Here is a 19,662-nt window from a genome sequence, read left to right on the forward strand (position 1 = left end):
TCCTATCCCAGTGGGACGTGACCATTATTGATTTTTCAGTCTGCTTCGAGAACGTGTCAACCAAAACTGGACTCATTCTTTTATGTAGTGAATCACAATCGGGTATATTACCATAAAACAGTTTAATCAACATAAATTATTGCTTTATATGCAATAATTATTATTTATAAAAGTCTGAAATATACTTTGTTGTTTTCATCTCAATTAACAATGCTTTATCCGCACCGAGAACACAAGCAAAGAATACAAAGTTCCAACCGGCGTCAGTTTCAGCCAAACTGAGGCTGACAAGCTCAGGTGATTTATTTGGGAACAACTTTCCTTCCAGCGCTGGTGGGTGGCTCCTAAAAGACTTAGCGGCGCTTTGTTTGCCAATGGAGGAAAAAAAGATAACACCACTTAACGTTGCGAAAAGTTTCCACGTCAAGTTTGATCGATGTTCATCTCGAGAAAATTCAACAGCAAATTTGTTGTGTAAATTAAAATTTCCAATTATTTCCTCTCAGCAGCCACTTGGATAGGTAAACAGAAGAATAAATTCATAACTTTCTGTATAGCACAACAAGCAACCGTTCAAAAGTCACCAGCAAGCACACCGGAAGTGCTCCAAAGAAAGCACAACAAAGTATCCGGTTCGCTTGTACGCTAAAGAAGCGAATCGCTCTCCATCAGGAGGGAGCTTTTCTCACAATGATCTCTTACTATCGCGCTTGAAACTTTCCGTACGCTCGATGATGAAGTTTACCCGCTCATAAACGGTCCGGAATAAGCCGTAAGTCGCACGAGTTCCACCCTCCGATCCGGACCGGCTTCCGCTGTATGGGTTATGTAGTTCGGATGCATCGAGGGATGGCTGCTTGTTCGGGTGCAATTTTGCCTGAGTACCGCTCGGTACAGGCTTAACTTGGTAGTGGGGACAAGATAAATTCAAATTAAACTCTCCCGGAAGTGCTGTGCGGAGTGAAACTTTGCTGCAGAAAGGAGACTGCTTCTGCTGCAGCTTTTAAATTTACTATGGGATGGAGCTCTGGCGTTTGAGGAGAAAATATGCGCAAGGTATATGTGGTTTGAGTTCGGGTGAAACAATCCTCGTGAATTGGTGAGATCGGGGAGCGCACAGGAGGAAAGTTGGATGATAATGGGATAAGTTTGAACTATTACTCGGTGATTGTCTGCTGTGAGAAAATGTGGGATATTTAAATTTTAATAGGATTGATGTTTTGAGTGTTCAAATAGCTGAGGATTTAATCTTCAGCGGGTGATACTTATCTAAAAGTTTCTATTGGTTGTAGTTTGAGAAAAGTTTTGTCAATATTAGTTATTTTTAATGAAAGAACCATCATCACCATAGTTGGAAAAGCTACACAATCTTGCATGGATTTGTAACGTTTAGTGTATGCGACTTTTAGCAGTAAATTTTATTCAAGGTTCTTAAATAATTTCAAGAAATTGAAACGTCCTATTTGTTTTAGAAGTGAGTGATACCATTCCATTTTTTGCCTTTGAGTCTTTTATATTATTCTTGCATTTTCTTCGCATTGTTTATTTCATTCATTTTGTAATTCTATTAATCATCCAATTTCTTTTAATTTCATACTTTTTGATTTTCTATATTTCTATACCAGGTCTCGAAACTGTGTTCATTCTATTTTTAGTTCGATGCATTTACAAGACTTCTGTAAACTACTGATTGAGTAAACTGTGATATGCATAACAAATGTCTCGCTGCTAAGTGAATTAAATCAGGTTTATTAGTATTTTACTGTTTGTGTAAAACTAAAAAAAATCACTTCCGTACTACCTTCCAACGATTCATCGACGCCGACGCTCCCTCAGTAAAACCGGTGTAACGTATCAGCATATCCTCCAAAGGAATATCTTAAAATTTATTTTTCCTGCAAATTGCACAAGTCAGCTGTTCCGGCACACCTACCTTCAGCATGGAAATGAGAAGCAAAACTAAAGGAACCGAGATGAAAGAATTTATATGTTTTCCCAGCTGGCACCCCGTATAAGTCGTTCGGTTGCCAACTTTAAAATTTCCCTATGAAAATGGCCGGGTAGATGCTGGAAGTGTGGTGGCACGAATAGAGGAGAGAGAAAGAGACTGATACTACAAACGCTCGGAGAGATTGTGGTGCGGAAATTGGTGGTCTATATTTTCCGCTTGTCGGGCAACTGAAAGTGCAGAAAAAAAGGCTCTGCTACGGCATTCTTGGAACTGGAGAAGATTCTTCCGTTTTTTTATGACTGATAATAAATGGCGCATTTTATAGGCGTGTTATTGCACGATGATATATGTGACATGAAGTGAAATTCTGTGCGTTGAATTGAGAGGAAAGCATTTAAATCGTATGTTTCAGAACGGTATTTTCACTTCGGTCGGTTTGGCTTGGGTTCGTGCGTGTATTCCACGGGTGTTGTGTTATTGTTTATTGCTGGTAATTGTAGCTTGTTTTGCTGTGCTGTTTCTGAATTCTGTTTGCGTAGCCGAGATTTAAGATTGGAGGCGATTCAGCTGTGTTGCTTGAGTATAGACAATGTGTATTTTTTGGGAATGTTATGTAAGTGATATTTTCTGATGAGATCCCTAGCGAAGATTGGTGTGGAAACATTAAAATTTCAACACATTTTGAAACATTTGTTAGATCGTGTAAATTTATCTACGTAATACGTGAAGGGTTATGTTTGACTTACCTAGTGAGTAGCTCGTTATTCTGAAATGAAAAGAAAATAAAGAAAGTTATTATTTTCTTCTTCTATACTTCACTAAACTAAAAATATTAAATGAATAGGTTAAATTGAGAGCTTTTTCAGGCGAAATTTTTCAACTTGAAACACTTTTTGCTATAGAAGACTGGATAACGAAACAAAATGAAAACATTTGTATCGCATATCTCATGGAAATAACACTATTCCATATCAACTTTTGAATAGGGCTAATAGGATTTGTAAACAAACTTTTGTTTTGATGATTTCTCTTAATTTGTTACAATTTCAACCCAGAAAACATTCGAAATTGTTTCTACCAAGGGTAGATATGTTGGTTCGTGTGTATTTTTCACGAAATTTCACTTGGCAGCGGAATAATGAGCGAAATAAGTTTGTTTACAAAAATCTCTTTAGCCCTTTTGAAGAATTAATATTGTATTAATATATGTAACTTTTTAAATAATCCTCATTTCTTCATAAGGAAATAATTGATTTACAATTTTTGGTGCGTGAACTAACTTTAATATAGTGGAATTTACGTTTCGACTTCATCTCATCAGTGTTCGACACTAACTTAGTGACAGGATTGACGCAAACTCCAAAAACGAATAAAGAAGGTACTTCTGGTTTGGCCACTTTCACGCCGATAATCATCCTATAATATTTTTATACTTATGAAGAAATTTGTTTAAGATGACACTCAATAATATGGTGCAGGTACTACTCAAAAGTACATGAGCATACTCAATACAATGAGAACAATTATTATAATTGATGGATGATTTAATTGACTAAAATAAACCAATGAATTGGACAATAATACATTTCTTCTTTGTGCTGATATGACTGTCGCAAATTGGTAACTGGTTTTCGATCCTTCTCGCAAATCGTCAATTCTCAATCCCCATACACGATTACACAGTCATCAATCCACTCAGACAATACCATGCGTATTCCCTACGCACACTAAATGCCTAGTGGATGAATTCCCTAGTTGGTCAAATAAATACTAAACAAACAAATAAATTAGTTTGCGCAGTCCAAAGAAATGGCATCATCCGGCGGATACGTCTTCCCTTACAATCAAAGAACATTCAAAATTACACTACCAGTCAAAAGTTTAAGTTCATTTGTTTTTTTTTTTAATTTTACATGATTGAGTGGGTTTCTCAGTAGAATTTGTCAAGTACGTGCGTCTTCACTATATCATGTTGCTACACGCTACTGGTCAGAGTGTAGGAGGGGTTTTTACGCGTTTGGGTGACGCGTAGATGAGGAATTACACGAAGATCCGTCCGAAATCCTGATCGACCATCTTGGATTCCTATGAAAATTTTTACATTTCATCGGCATGGAAGACTAAACATTTTCCATAATCAGTAAGATTATTTTGACTCATGGGCAACTTTTTAAAAGGGCGTAAACATTTCTACGTGCATTAATTTCAATTTTTTTGTTCGATTACTGCATTTTATACAGCAAAACTTTCTGAGAACGAGTTTGAGAGAATGAATATTTATGTGCGAAAAAAATAAACACTGAAAAAAATTTGGTGTCATTTTTCACAAAAACAAAAATTTGTGTTAAAAATTTAAATTGTGTTAAACCCATTTTTTCTAATTTTTTATATTTTGTCAATAAAAACCTCAAGAGAAAAGAAACATTTTAAATGTGATTGTATGATGGAGAATAGGGTGTCCCAAAATGACATCATGTTAAAAAAGTCATCGGGTTCACTTCTTAAATGAAAGGTTAGGGTATTAGGAGCATTTTCTTCTTCGGAGTGAATTTGCTAAAATGCTCCCTACTGGTGGCGAATTTTGATCTTTTGAAAAATGGGCCGATTTTGGGTAAAATTTCAAATGCATGTCGCTAGAAGTGCTCCTGAGCGACCTTAGATTTTCTTCGTCATTTTTTTATTTTCTGGAGGTCCTAATGGAGATTTTTGGTTAGTTAGCTTGTACAAATATTGAATTATAAGAGCGGCAGAGCCATTAAAACTTAATAAAAAGTGATTTTTTTTGTTTTTTTCACTAGTTTTTCTTCAAACCTGGGTATCTACGAGATTTTAAAAGTATAGAAAACACTTTATATAGTTGAGCCGAATAAAGAGGCGTAATTTTGCTGAAGAAAGTGCATAGCTACGGCCAATGGGGTATGAGTTATTTAACTTTTGTTAAATAACCTTTTGACATTTTATGAAATTCATCAAAAATAACACTGTTCTACAAAATAAAACAACCTAAGTGTGCTTAGTCGGCATATTTTTTTTCGGAAATAAGAATGAAAATGATGAAAAATGGCGTTTTTCGCTTGTCTCTAGTACATCAGAATCGGTTTTTATGAGCATTTGACGATTTTTTTAAAAATTATTTTGTACTAATAGCACTTAAATAACTCATACCCCATTAGCCGTAGCTATACACTTTCTATAGCAAAATTACGCCCCTTTATTCGGCTCAACTATATAAAGTGTTTTCTGTGCTTTTAAAATTTCGTGGATACCCAGTTTTGAAGAAAAAATACTGAAAAATACCAAATATTTCACTTTTTACTAAGTTTTAGTGGCTCTGCCGCTCTTATAATTCAAAATTTGTACAAACTAACTAACCAAACTTCTCCATTTGGATCTCCAGAAAAATAAAAAATGTTAAAAAAATCTATGACAGTGCAGGTCCACTTCAACAGGCATAAATTTGAAATTTTATCAAAAATCGGCCTATTTTTCAAAAAATCAAAATTCGTCACCAGGAAGCGTTTTAGCAAATTCACTCCGAAGAAGAAAGTGCTCCTAATACCTTAACCTTTCATTTAAGAAGTGAGCCCGATGACTTTTTTAACATGATGCTTTTTTGGGACACCCTAATGTAGAACTTATCGGTAAAAAAGTTTTTCTAACAATAACTTTATACATGTTTTTAAATTTCATGCTAATTGACATACAAAACTGTAATTTTATTACAAAAAATAATTGTAACTCTAATTTTAAATCAAAATGTATTTATCAAAAATATTCCAAAATGCGATAGTTTTCGAGATATTTGGAATTCCGTTTCAACAAAACCAGTTAATTCGTGTGATTATGCTCTTTTTAAAAGTTATTCGCGTTACCCAATTATAAAATGTTAAAATTCTAACGTTCATCGTTATAAAAACGTAAAAGAAACTGTTCCAGTGTATTTGGATCATGGAGAAGCTTTCAATAAAAATTTTCCTAACAACAACTTTTGACATATTTTTATAATTCTTACTATTTGCAGTCAAAAATACAATTCTCTTTTTGAATATGATTCTTAACGCTATTTTAAATTAAAATCCTGATAACAAAAATTTTCCGAAATTTAGTAGTTCTCGAGATATTTCCAATTTTGTTTTAACAACATAATTCTTTTGTTTTATTACGACCTTTTCAGAAGTTATTCGCGTTTCTCCATTAACAATAATAACTTTTTCAAACGGCCAATAATATTTCCTGTAACTTTTTCTTTGACATCAAGGTGATATTGTAAACTATTTGAAAGCTATACGAAAACAATCAAGACGTCGCTTCCAACTACATTGGATTCGGGCAATTTGTAAAATGTAGAACAAACAGGGGCAGCCATAAAAGATAACCTGAATAGTGGTCGTAGTGGCAAAGTTTCCTCTAACAAAATAAAATTGCCACTGTAGATTAGGAAGATTTAAGTCTCCTAGCGTCAAAATCATGTCAGTTTCAGAAGAAGTATCCGACATAAGCTGCACTGCATTCACATGAGCGTTATACAGGTCAAGAGAAGCGTTGGGTGGAAGATAGATGGCAGTAATGTACAACAAACGATGTTCAGATTTCACTCGACCTGAAACTTGTTCAAGCTGGTCACAATTTGGCAGCGAAATAGATTCACAGCTCAGGCCCCTTTTAATGGCAATCAGTCTTCCGGCTCCTCGCGAGTGGCTGCTGGTCAATGAGCTACGATCGCATCGAAGTATTGTATACTCGGACGAAACTTCTGCACTGTCGATATCGTGACATCCCGAAAAAGAAATAATTGCAGTCTTCCCATGAACATCGACAAGTTTGCACCCGTGTACAAAATTTCGTGCACGGGTTCAACCTCAAACATGCTTTGCCTTTGTGTATAGGTTCGCATCGAACACCGAACCCAAGCGAACGATGTACAAGCTTAGGTTTAAACACCGTGTACGTACACCGTGTGCGTATTGTACTTTTCACCGAAGATTAGCACGCGACGAAATCGAACCAAAGAATTGAAAACATATACTGTTGGCTTCAACCGCAAAGTTTAGAACAAACATCGGGCAAAATAGAGGCTCTGATGGTCAGAAATCGGACGATCATGAATTGACAGTTCCTTGATTTATTCACCGCTTTACTGCCTGCTGATCGAAAATTGCAAAGTATTTGTTACTATTTATTTGTTACTCGTGTAATTTATTGATACCCCATTATTCATCTTATTTTATTCCCCCACACGATTTCTTTGCATCCTCTTAAGATTTTTCTTGGTTCAAGACCAATAGTCGTTCGAAAACTGTTCATATATCGATCATTTTTTTTGCTTTGTAACATTGCGGAATTTAACCTTTTCAATCTTAAAAATGGACGTTTCGCAATCTCATCGCTATCTTGTTTTTTCGCAATTTTTGCTAATTTCCAGTGAAAACCACAATACATAAGAAAGGCAAACACAAAACAGAATGAGTCAATGCTAGTGATGATGGGTGAGAGAAAGAGAAAACTAGTATCAAGAACCTGTGTGTGCGAACACCGCGTACGTACATGGGGTTCGGTTGTGCAGACGAACATGTGCTCGTGTTTTGGTACGCATTAGCGCGTTCGAGTTTGCACACGAAATGAGGGTTTAGGACGAGCGCAGAACTAGAGCGAACATGGTGTTCGATGTTCATTTGGGAACAGGGATGCCAAGTGTTTTTCCAGAAGATCTGTAATATTTTTTGTAAAAGTCTGGAATTGTCTGGATGGCCAATTTTTTTGAGGAAGTTCCATCAATGAGCTGTACTTGAATATTTTTTTTGGTTGTCAAAAAAATACTTCTCGATTTACTGGAAATTCTGTAGTTGCGCCCATTCATAATTCAAATGCTTAATTTCCAACATAGAGAATACGTGAAATAAATTAAATTTTAATTTCTGAGGTTTCAGCATTTTGGATTGCGGGAAATTCCAGCTGATGAAAATTCAGAAAATTTAGTTGACTTCCAGCGAATAAACTTTGATATGTGGTGTTTCCAATTATTGTCAAATAGTGGTTTAAAAACCAACGAAGCCTTCTTGTATCTTATTTTGTTATTTTTCATATTGTCTGGACAAAATCTCTGAAATCTGAATCAGACAAAAATAAATCTGAATGTCTGGACGACGCTTAAAAATGTGGAAGAATCCAGATAAATCTGAAAGATTGGCATCTCTGCTTGGGCAGACTGCATAATTGTGTGAAGGGATACGGATGATTTTTCTAACTTTTTCAAGAAATTAGTTGAAATTAAATAGTTAACAACAAACATCATTGCCGATAAATGCTGAAAATGTTCATAATAGACTTGGTTTAGGGAAAGTTACGCTGGTGATCAAAGATATCCCGTTTTACGGTACTTGTTTTCATTCACTTGCTCTTGTATCTTTTTGCATGGTTTTGTCATCCGACTTTCTCATATGCAGATACGCCGAACTGTACTGTGGACTGCATTTAACCATTTGGACAAATCATGTTAGGGCATCCCAATAATCTTCGCTCTTAGTTTCCAGGGATATCTTCTTCTTCTATGACTATTTTTATTTGCTTTATCCAACGTTAGTGTTTCCCAGTAAACTTTAATGTATGGTATTTGAATTGATTTCCGAAATTTGAAAACCGTTGTGACTATTTCAAGTTGAATTGATATGCTTACCACTGAATAAGGGATACTTTCAGGTCAAAACTGCCGTTTTCATCTAAAGGCGCTACAGTAACTGAAAAGCGAGCTAATGGAAGATATGATTGGATCAAGAATCCATCATCGATACATTTATGTTATGGCATTATACAATAATCCAACACAATTCTGGTATGGCATTGAATCGTACTATCGTAAAATATAATGGACCTAAATAAAATATGAAAACCATGTTCAAAAATTTGCTCTGATAAAGATAAATTTATCCAATCGCTGCAACAGTAAAGCAGCTAACTTAACAATGGTGAATCGAATGTTTCACAACTCGGGCGGATCACCTCCCCGGATTTACGCTGCTTCGAAACCACTAGCTCAAATTCCCAATCACCACCGCCGCCCTGGAATGGCATCGAACAACTACCGAAGCTCAAATTTATTATGGTCACTGCAGCACCACAATAAATTTCACCTCTTATTTTCCCACTCAACACTTCCCCCTCCCCTCCTCAACACGCACCCAAAAACCGGCCTCGATGAACAACCCGATTGTGGTTTACGTTAACGGCGTCCTCGTAGCGCAATCTGTGCTGGGTCAGCTGCCAATTTCCGATTGACCTTTTTCACCGGCACTCTGGTCATCGATACTCACTCGCACGGCAATCGTCTGTCCGCAAAAACTTGGGATAATCCGATAAGACAGCTGCTGACCCAATCAAAAAGTAATGCTTTTCACTGGAACCCCGCTCTTCCGGTTGCCCCCAGGGCGTCCGCAGGCACCGGGATTCGTTTCCTGTTTGTCAATAATTATTAAAAGCCAGTAAAATGGCTGCATTTTTATTTGGCCCCGATCCTCTGGTCAACCGGAGCAAACATGGCTGCGAGAATGGACTCTTTTGTTGGTTGAAACCTACCCGTCCACGTTTCCCTTCTGCAGTGCCAGTAAATCAAGTTGGTGTTTTTGTTTGAGGGTTGGAAGAAATTCATTTCCATAAATCGATGTGTGAGGGTTGTCAGTTCCGGTTTTCCAGTATTTTATGGCTATCATAACAGGTTGTTTTATTTTATGACCTGTAAAAGTGTGTTCCTTATGGAAAACGAGTGTTTAACTTTAAGTTCTTCTTTCATGATGAAAGGGTACGGTAGGTACATATAATTTGAATTGTAGACATCCCAGATAATCACCACTTCAGATGCTATAAACTGTATATTAATATTTATGCTGCATAACGGTTAAAAATCATCCTTTAAAAAAACTCGTTTTATTACTTCTTATCAGCATCAGGATTTTGAATGAACAATTGACGGTAATAAGTATTTTCATGGCACAGCTGCAACGCAGTCGTATATTTTGTCAGAAACGGGTGTAAACAGTAGTTTAAAATTATGAATAGGTAACCAGTTACTCGGAAACACAGGCCCTTGAGGCTATACAGCCGAAGTAGGTTAAATAAGATTAAAGTGAAAACAGGAAAGAAAGCCGATTTTTTCAGCGTAATTTCATTTTTTTAATATACTCGAATTAAGTGATTTCTTTTTTGAAAACTATCTCGAAAAATGATAGTGACTATACCTATAAATGGATAAATTCAACAGAATTTCTTACCATATTGTAAATCGTTTAGCAGTTCATGGGTGTGATCGTCAAGTCAATACTGATGAAAAGTGATAGAACTGGCGATTTATTAAAGTTAAAAGTATTGTGCCATGCATATACGAGCTAAATTACTTCTATTTTCTCCATCGGTAGGGATAGGGCAATGTGCAACGCATTGACTTGTTAGCCGAACAATGTTTCCATCTCGTCATGATCTCGCCAAAAATTAAGACTACTGTACCAAAGGGCCATCATCCCCAATCAGTTGTTGTAATGTGAACACAGTGTTTCCTATTTTGTACTTAATCTTTTTTCGGTGTTGCGGTCAATAGGACCCAAAATGAACTTTCAAAATACGACAACTTTTTAAATTTTGCGTCTTTCATAAAGAACAACGATTTTTAATAGAGTTCAAAATTTTCGAACCTTCCTGAAGGGCATTACAAAAAAAGTTACGAGTAAGGTGTTAGCGGGTCATATTGACCCACGATTTCGAACTCAGTTTCAAGACATATTCCGGCGGTACAAAAGCGTTTCTCATAATACTAAACAAGCGACAATGTGGTCAATCAATGAAACTGATCCCAAAGTTTTGTAATATTTTAGCAAGCTTATATAAAATCCCATCTAAAATGATATTGATACTCTGATTCAAATACTGTCCCTCGATTCTACGTGAAAATCATTCGGAAAACCCGGAACATCCGTAAAACTGGCTAAATCATGATTTTACTTATAGAATTCTGCAGTTTTTATTTTATTCGAAAACATTTGTTCGCGTTGCATTTGCATATTGGTCGCTTAGAACCATGTGTTTTTAGTGTTTCTTGAATTCTCATTTCAACGAGTTCGTTCTTATGACCTACATATGTTTTTTTTTGACTGGAAGATCTGGAACTGGCCAATTCATAAACCTTGTCTTAGAGCTATAAGATTTTTTCGAAAATATTTTTGGGAATATCATTCGTGTAAATTCGTACCCTTTTGGTAAAGTATGATCCGGAAGATCCGCAAGTCTGTGGTTTTCTCGATAGTTTTATTTAGAATGATTATTGCAAATTTGTGACCGGAACAAACATTCTATTTGTGAACTGGCTAATTTTACGCCAATATGGATCATCCGAAAGGTCACAAGTACGAATTTATGCAAAAACACTTATATGTTTTCGAAAAAATCTCAGTGCTCTAGGACAACAAACATGACCCCATTGTAAACCAATTGCCACTCGCCAACCTGATCAAAAACGATAATATTTACCAGAAATTGAAAACTGAAACTCTAACAAACATTTTGGGTACAAATTCATATAGATTTGCCTGAAAATGTGTCTTAAAACTGAGTTCGAAATAGGGCCAATATGACCCACTAACACCATATTCAATACAAAAAGTTAACAACTAAAGAAGGTCCAAAATAAATCTGAATCTTTACAAATAGAGGCTATTCGAATTACATTGCGAAAGCTTGGACGGAAAGCAAATTCTGCATCTGACGGAAGCTGATTTGCGAGAAACCTCTGCATACATGACAAGATTTCAATTGGCCGATGTGGGTTGTGATCGAATGGGTTTTTTTTCTGGTTCTGTTGTGGCAATAATACTAACTTTTTTCTAATCATTTAGGACAAAATTGCACTCACTACATTTAGTTTAATAAATTCAACAAGTTTCTGACAGAGTTTAAAAATTCTTCTGGAATGTGTTAGGTCCTGGGGCTTCATTGATAAATTACAAGAGAGCAAGTGATAATCGAGTATCCAATGGTTTGAATATTCCACGCTCTCGATAGTACTATGGTCTCGCATACGTGCCTCAAACAGCGCTTATCGATGTTTCTCTCGTTAACCTGTTGACGAACCGACGCCAGTAATCATTTTTTTTGTTTATTTATGACATTTTACCACGGTCGTGGCATTCGTGTAAATGGAAACAATAGGATAGATGGGTATAGATATAGATGGGGATATAGACACATTTGTCGCTCAAATCTCGAGCTTCGTTTCTTTAATGAAGCATAGTACTGCCTTCTCTCTATTGTCGTCGTTCGCTAAAAATTTCGTAACTGATCCGTTGATACTGCACTGTTGTCGATACTGAACATATCCTCGGCAGTCCACTAGAATATGTTTCACTGTTATTGGAATTCCGCAGTAGAGTAAAGCCATGTCAAGTGATCCTCGAATTTTTCGCAAAATCACCGATTTTCTTGAGGTATATTTTATTGTATAGGGATTATGGTGAATTGCTTTTGGTATAAATATTTCGTTAAAATTCCTTTTTACATTTCTTATAAAAGAAATGTATAGAATTCGCTCAAACTTTCAAGATTTTTTCCGAGGCCCGGAGGGCCGAGTCTTATATACCAATCGACTCAGCTCGACGATTTGGGACAATGTCTGTGTGTGTGTGTGTCTGTGTGTGTGTGTATGTAACGGACAAATTCTCATTCGTGTTTCTCAGCAATGGCTGAACCGATCTTATCCAAACCAATTTTAAATGAAAGAACTAAAAAACAGTATGAACGCTATTAATTTGTTTTTGATTCTGATGTTTAGTTTCCAAGATATGAATGTTTGAATGTGTAAAAATGGCGTTTTTTGCAGTTTTTTTAAATTATCTGCCGAAATTGACAACATAGATTAACACTTTATATGTTTTTAGACAGCTTCAACGAATACCTTTCAAACAAGCTATAGTTTGTTGAAATCGGACCATTATCAAAAGAGATATTTAACATTGAATGCGGACGAAAGATTTTTTTCATTTCCCATTGCCAGAAATATGACCAAAAACATGTAATCTATTATTAACGCCAAAACGGCTTATTTTAGGTCAATAGTATCTTCGGAGAATATAATGGAGGCAATACGCCATTTCTTTTGGTATTGTGCTTTTACAGATTAATCTCCCTATGAGTGAGATATTATCACAAATTTTCTTGGAAGTGGTTATATCGAAATGATGCCTTCAGCAAATTTGTAGCTCTTACTTTTGCAAATAACTTTACTGAAGACATAAAATATCTATTTTGAATACTTTAAAAGTTATGGCTTGTTGTTTGTGGATTACCTTTTGTCGCCCATTTATTGTTCAATATAGTAATAATCCATTGAAATAAGCCAAACATTATTACGATAAAAAGAATTTTGTATTTCATTTTTCTATCTACAACCGCTAGAAATAATCACCGAACACTTCCAAGTTGTCTGGAAGGAACTTGATACCTTATCAGTGCAAAAATGTTCATTTGTACGAATCGTCTGACTGCAATTTTTCTAACTTATAACCAACGGATCGATCGGAAACATATCGGAAAATGAAAGTGAAGTAAATAACTCCAAGCAACGGCGTAGCCAAGAGAAGGTTTTGGGGTTTAACAACTTCCCTCCCTACCACACCCAAAAAATATATTGGATTGCAATTGAAAATTTATTGATGCAGACTGATTTAATTCAGTATTACAATAACAATTATCTGATCCGTACATTGATAACCTGTTGTTGAAAACATCATGAGGACTTTTGATAAATTGTCAGAATGGGGTCCTGATATGTAATTGATCTATTGGTCTTGATTTCACAGTTGCCTAATATCATCAATATCAAATTCCTGCCTGAAATCATTCCAATAGAAAATTCCAGAGTTCTGTAATCAATCATAATCCTCAGATTTCTTTTCAAATTGAGCTCGCTTTTGTAGAGATGTACTGTAATGAGGGTCTTTATTTAATAGAAAGCGAAGTAAAAATTGATTTAATGTCAATGAAACATTTGCTAAAAATGTTTTTGCCTTTCTCATTCACTCTAAAATTCGTCAATCTAATCCCGACCGGGAGGGCCGAGTGTCATATGCCAATCGACTCAGTTTGTCGAGATAGGAGAATGTATGTGTGTATGTATGCATGTGTGTGTATGTGTGTATGTGGAAAAAAAATATGACCTCTGTTAATCAGAGATGGCTGGATCGATTTGCACAAAGTTAGTCTCAAATTAAAGGTACAACCTTCCCATCGGCTGCAATTGATTTTTTTATTGATTGGACTTCCGGTTCCGGAGTTAGGAGTTGAAGAGTGCAATCACACAGCAAATTCCCATATAAACTGAAATGAAAAATTTTCAAAATCAAATTTGTATTTTTGATGCCAAATGACTTTATAATGCATGAACCATTGAGATTTGATATAAACTCGAAAAAATAATGTTTGAAAAAAATTGATTTTTTGGACTTTTTTGCCTTTCTCATATAGAAAGGTTATGCAATCACTCTAAAAATCGTCAATCATACCGGCCCGGAGGGAGTATGCAGTGAGGGGTTACTGTTTTAAAATTAAAACTAGTTTAAAATTTCTTAACAAGTTGAAAATTTTCGGCAGGACCCGAACCTCCCGGATCTTACTATGTGATACTGAAACATCGCTTGAAACCAGCGGCGGTCAAGCGATGTTTCAGTATCACATAGTATCTCAAGATCGTGGCTGTCGATCCATTGTTTGTATGTGCAAATCGTACTGAACATGTAATATTCATTTCCACCATCGTATTGAACATAACCAGCCATGGAATCGTAGTCTGGACAAATGAGAAAAGCCCAATTGCACCACTAGGTGGATCAAAATAGGTTTTTATTTTGGGAATGCGTCGAGTTGAGACGAAAACGTAATATGATTAATAACGAGGATAACACTTTCCGAATGTAGAGCGAAATTTATGAAAAATGACGATTTCCATTCGACTCTAGCAGGTCCTGGTCGATTTTGATGAGAATTTGATTTTTGTTGTATGACCAATTATATGTATAGGTCAAATGTTCCAAAACAATAATTTAAGGTCAAGATAGCATCATTTTGAAACCGCCAATTTCGGAGGTTTAGTATCTTCGATGAGTTTTACAAACGAACAGCGCATCATTTGATAAAGTAATTTTGACGGTATATCGTCCAAGAAGTATTTATGGTGAATTTTCTCAGGTTAATATTCATGACTACAATAAAGTCTCAACAAATTTGCTAAAGACACGAACTCTGTTACTATTGTCTGAAAAATTAATTCTGCATAATTTTAAAACTTCAAAAATTACGGTTTCGGAATTATGCCGTTTGGATAGTAAGATCGATTTTCACCAAACTCCCACAAATTGTTAAATTGGTATTGTAAAAAAACGTAAGGGCGATACTTCAATGCTGATAGGTGGGACCGAAAAATTAACCAACGCCAAAGGGACTATATTCTATATATACTATCATTTTGTCAATTTCAATAGCAAACACAAATTTTAATTTAATAATTCCAAATACTTTATGAAGTTTTGGGTTTCGATCACTGAATCATGCAATCTAGGATGTAAAAACACAATAGTTCTTAAATAGGAAATAAAACCAAGTCTGGAAATATTCACTGTTGATTTTCTTTGAATGGTATCACTGCTACTATCGCTTTTTTCAAGAAAAAGCGTTGATTTCTTAGTTCTCAGTCGTGTTGTAAATTTGAGTAAAGTATAAACTTCAAATCGATTAAAAAAAATCGATTTTTTGGCTCAGTACAATATACATAACCCCTTTAGGAAAATTCAGTTTTCCCACCACAATGCATTTATTGAGGAATTTAGATATTTTATTAACAGAGCATTAGCAATAATTCGTTTGTATGTCTATTTTATTGGCCATTTTTTCGCTTTCCCATTGATTTGGTTTGAGATTTCTAACACTGATGTTGTCCTATGCTGATTTGAGCGATTCTCTGAGTCCTGCCACTATCCCATGTAGTATGTGTTATCAAAAACATCGCGAAGCATCAAGTTCTAAAAGTTCTCAAACGATATAATATCCGAAGAGAGTGATAAGAGTTATAAGAAATGTCTCATCACACTGTTAGGTGGATTAAAAGCGTTTTTTCTTTGAGATATTAACCCTTAAACTTTATTGCATGATAAAATTGTAAATTTTATATCTCAAAAACTACTGAAGATAATTGAATGAATTTTTGTACACTTATAGAATGATATTAACACTATCTCATAAAAATATATCTATTGTATAATTGAGTAAATAACGGTACTTTTCATCTATTTAAAAATTTCAATTGCATTTTTTCTTGTGTTCTTCACGCTAAAAATTTTCAAGAAGTATGTCAAATTACGCAGCAATCCTTCACCTTCAATAATCAGTTTTGATAATTTTTCATTTTTGTTCCTATCGAAAGTTATGGATGATTTTGTAACGATATGTTCCTTCAACGCATGGCCCACTTTGATGCAGCCCGCGAACACTTACATATTGGCAACGCAGCATGTCGCGACGTTCTAATGCGCATCGCTTTGGAAGTTTGTATCGCATGACTAACAGAAGCTACATCTAGCTAGGGATTAACGAAGATGAATGATTTTCCGGATATTTTGAGATTATTTTATATTTTTTTGACCGAAGTGCACAACAAAAGTCATAGTAGTTTAATAAATACTTTCTTATTATAATTTATCGTTACTCACAATTAAACTGTATCGCAAATAACCGAAACTTAACTTATGTAATGAGTTTATGTTATTGCTATCTTCAAAGACACTTTTGTAAGTCAAAGTACGTCTATGTTTTATTCAAATTCATTATTTGTCTACAACATTATACAGGAAAGTGTAACAACTTATGACAACAGCATTTTACTTCACATGTTTTTGTTTACTGAATGATCTTACTTATGTCGTTTTTGATTGAGGCAGAAACTAACTCAGTTTCAGACCTAACTGCTGTCAAAGCGTTTGTTTGATGCCAGTTTCGAACCTAGGTTATGCGTCACTGAGGAACCATTCATGAATTACGTAACGCTTTTAGGGGGAGGGGGTACAACAAGTTGTGACATAATGTGACATGGGGGGGGGGGGGGGAGTTAGTTAGATCGTTACGTAACATGTTTTCACCGAAGAAGAAAAAAAGTTCTAGGAATTTGTTACGTAATAGGAAAGGGGAGAGTGGAGAAATTTGTGACAATTTGTTACATGGGGGAGGTAGAGTCAATATTGGGCAATTTTTGAGTTACGTAATTTATGAATGGTCATTGAACTGAAAACCGAGTTGGGTTCTAACCTGAAAAATATTTCGGGTTCGCTCACACCACCGCTGTTTTGCGAGAACCCAAGTCAGTTCCATTAAAAACGTTTGTTTGAAGCAACTAACCCGGGTTAGTGTCTAGGTTCTCAATCGAAAACGACATTATAAACAACAATGCGAGCAAACATACCGTGCTACCACTCAGACAGAACCAACTAACAAAAAAATGGTGAAATATGTCACTTTGCAAAAAATCGTGTCCATGCAGGTTCAAACATGTCCACTGCTCAATAACTCGCGAAAAATATAATAACGCTAAAAAGTATGCAAATCGCTCGAAAAACTTTCACCCTTAATAATCCGTAAAGAAAAGCTTGTCTTTTTACTCTAATATCAGAGATGGCAATTTTGGACATGAGATACGCTTTTCCAAAGCGATGCGCATTAGGATGTGGCGACATGCGGCGTTGCCAATATGTAAGTGTTCGCGGGCTGCATCAAAATGGGCCATGCGTTGAAGGAACACACCGTTACAAAATCATCCATAACTTTCGATAGGAACAAAAATGAAAAATTATCAATACAGATTTTTGAAGGTGAAGGATTGCTGCGTAATTTGACATACTTCCTGAAAATTTTTAGCGTGAAGAACACAAGAAAAAAAATGCAATTGAAATTTTTAAATCGATGCAAAGTACCGTTATTTACTCAATTATACAATAGATATATTTTTGTGAGATAGTGTTAATATCATTCTATAAGTGTACAAAAATTCATTCAATTATCTTCAGTAGTTTTTGAGATATAAAATTTACAATTTTATTATACAATAAAGTTTAAGGGTTAATATCTCAAAGAAAAAAGGAAGTTTTAACGAAATATTTATACCAAAATGCTATTCACCATAATCCCTATACAATAAAATATACCTCATGAAAATCGGTGATTTTGCGAAAAATTCGAGGATCACTTGACATGGCTTTACTCAGTAGCAACAATTCGGCGGGGATTGTACTAGCATTAGGTATGAGTGGCTAAAATCAGTATGCCCGACTCTGAGTCTGGTTAGGGTGCGCTGTTCCGATGCACATTTTCTATCTGCATTTTTTCCTACGTTCGGTTTTACCTGTCGCAGAAACGATGGAGTGCGGTTCCATTTACTTTGCCAAGCGTCCCATATTTTCTTCTTGATGAAGCGTACAACGTCTTGAGAAGGAATTGGGATGTTCATTGGGTTACCAGTTCTTCCTTCGTTCGCAAGTCTGTCCGCTTCTACATTACCGGAAATACCTGCATGTCCTGGAATCCAGCTGAGCGTGATTTTTCCTTCGAGTGCACGTTCCAGTTATTGGATCCACGGGTGCCTAGAGCGGCCTCCGCGAAGGGCGTCAAGACAGCTAGCGGAGTCGGTTAGTACGATTGTCTCGTAATGTTCGTCTGTCATTGAAGCAGCAGAAGCCAGTGCATATGCCTCGGCTGAGAATACGCTGAAGGGTCCCGGTAGAGTATAGCAGATTTTTTCCCTGTTGTCACTAGACCTGCACCTACTTTCTCGTCCTCCTTGGAGCCGTCGGTGTAGATTTGTTCGTGCGTAGCGTTGTGGTTATTTATGAAGTCCTGGAGCTTTGGTACGGCTATCTGACAGGATGTACCGGCTTGGACGTTTCTTCGCATACGTGCCTCAAACAGCGCTTATCGATGTTTCTCTCGTTAACCTGTTGACGAACCGACGCCAGTAATCATGTTTCTTGGCTTTTATCATACTATACTAATAACGGTTCGTTCTATAATAATTTGATTATTAAAGGTAGTAATTTCAGTTACTCGCCAAGCTAATTTTGGTGCAAAAAACATCCATAAATCAAGTGTTGTGTTATTATTGTAGCATTTTTGCTTTTAAACATTCGGAGCATGAAGGAATTCAAATTGTAAATTGGTGAACAAAAGATCACAATCTCGTGAACTGAACGATTTACGAAAACCGTGACCAAATTCCTGATATTATGAATAATAAACCTCGCATTCGTGTTTTCAAAAAACTAGTTCCCTCCGAAAATATGGCGTTACATTCGATTGTTTGGTTGGGTTACTGTTGTTCTTCGCTGGACATCTTTTGTTTTTATTATGATTCTTATTAATGATTTAGCAATACACCGCCGACCGTCAAATGATCTTCATGGTTTCAGGAGCGGTCAGATTAGCGGGAATTTATTTTCATGATTTCAAGATCTTGATCCATGTTCATGATTTGAGGATCTTAGTAACGATTTTCGATATTTTAATAACAAGTAATGTGATTTATGTTTTTGATTTTAGGAACTTTGTCATGATTTTTAAAATTTCTATTCACTTTGGCGTGATATTTTAGTCAAGAGTAAAGATTTATGTTGAATTTTGTTCATGATTTCAGGATCTTTGTC

General features: G+C 35.8%; 1 protein-coding gene across 2 annotated transcripts in view; it reads right to left on the reverse strand.

Moving 5' to 3' along the window:
• The window catches only part of LOC131693801 (uncharacterized), a 317,280-nt gene that overhangs the window by 60,058 nt on the left and 237,560 nt on the right, over positions 1-19,662 (reverse strand). For both annotated transcript variants that reach the window (XM_058981945.1, XM_058981943.1), the window contains exon 4: positions 2,698-2,717. In XM_058981945.1, the coding sequence (XP_058837928.1) occupies positions 2,698-2,717 (20 nt within the window). The remainder of the gene's footprint in view (positions 1-2,697; positions 2,718-19,662) is intronic.

Source organism: Topomyia yanbarensis, chromosome 3 (genome assembly GCF_030247195.1).
Source record: "Topomyia yanbarensis strain Yona2022 chromosome 3, ASM3024719v1, whole genome shotgun sequence".
Classification (NCBI taxonomy): Eukaryota; Metazoa; Arthropoda; class Insecta; order Diptera; family Culicidae; genus Topomyia; species Topomyia yanbarensis.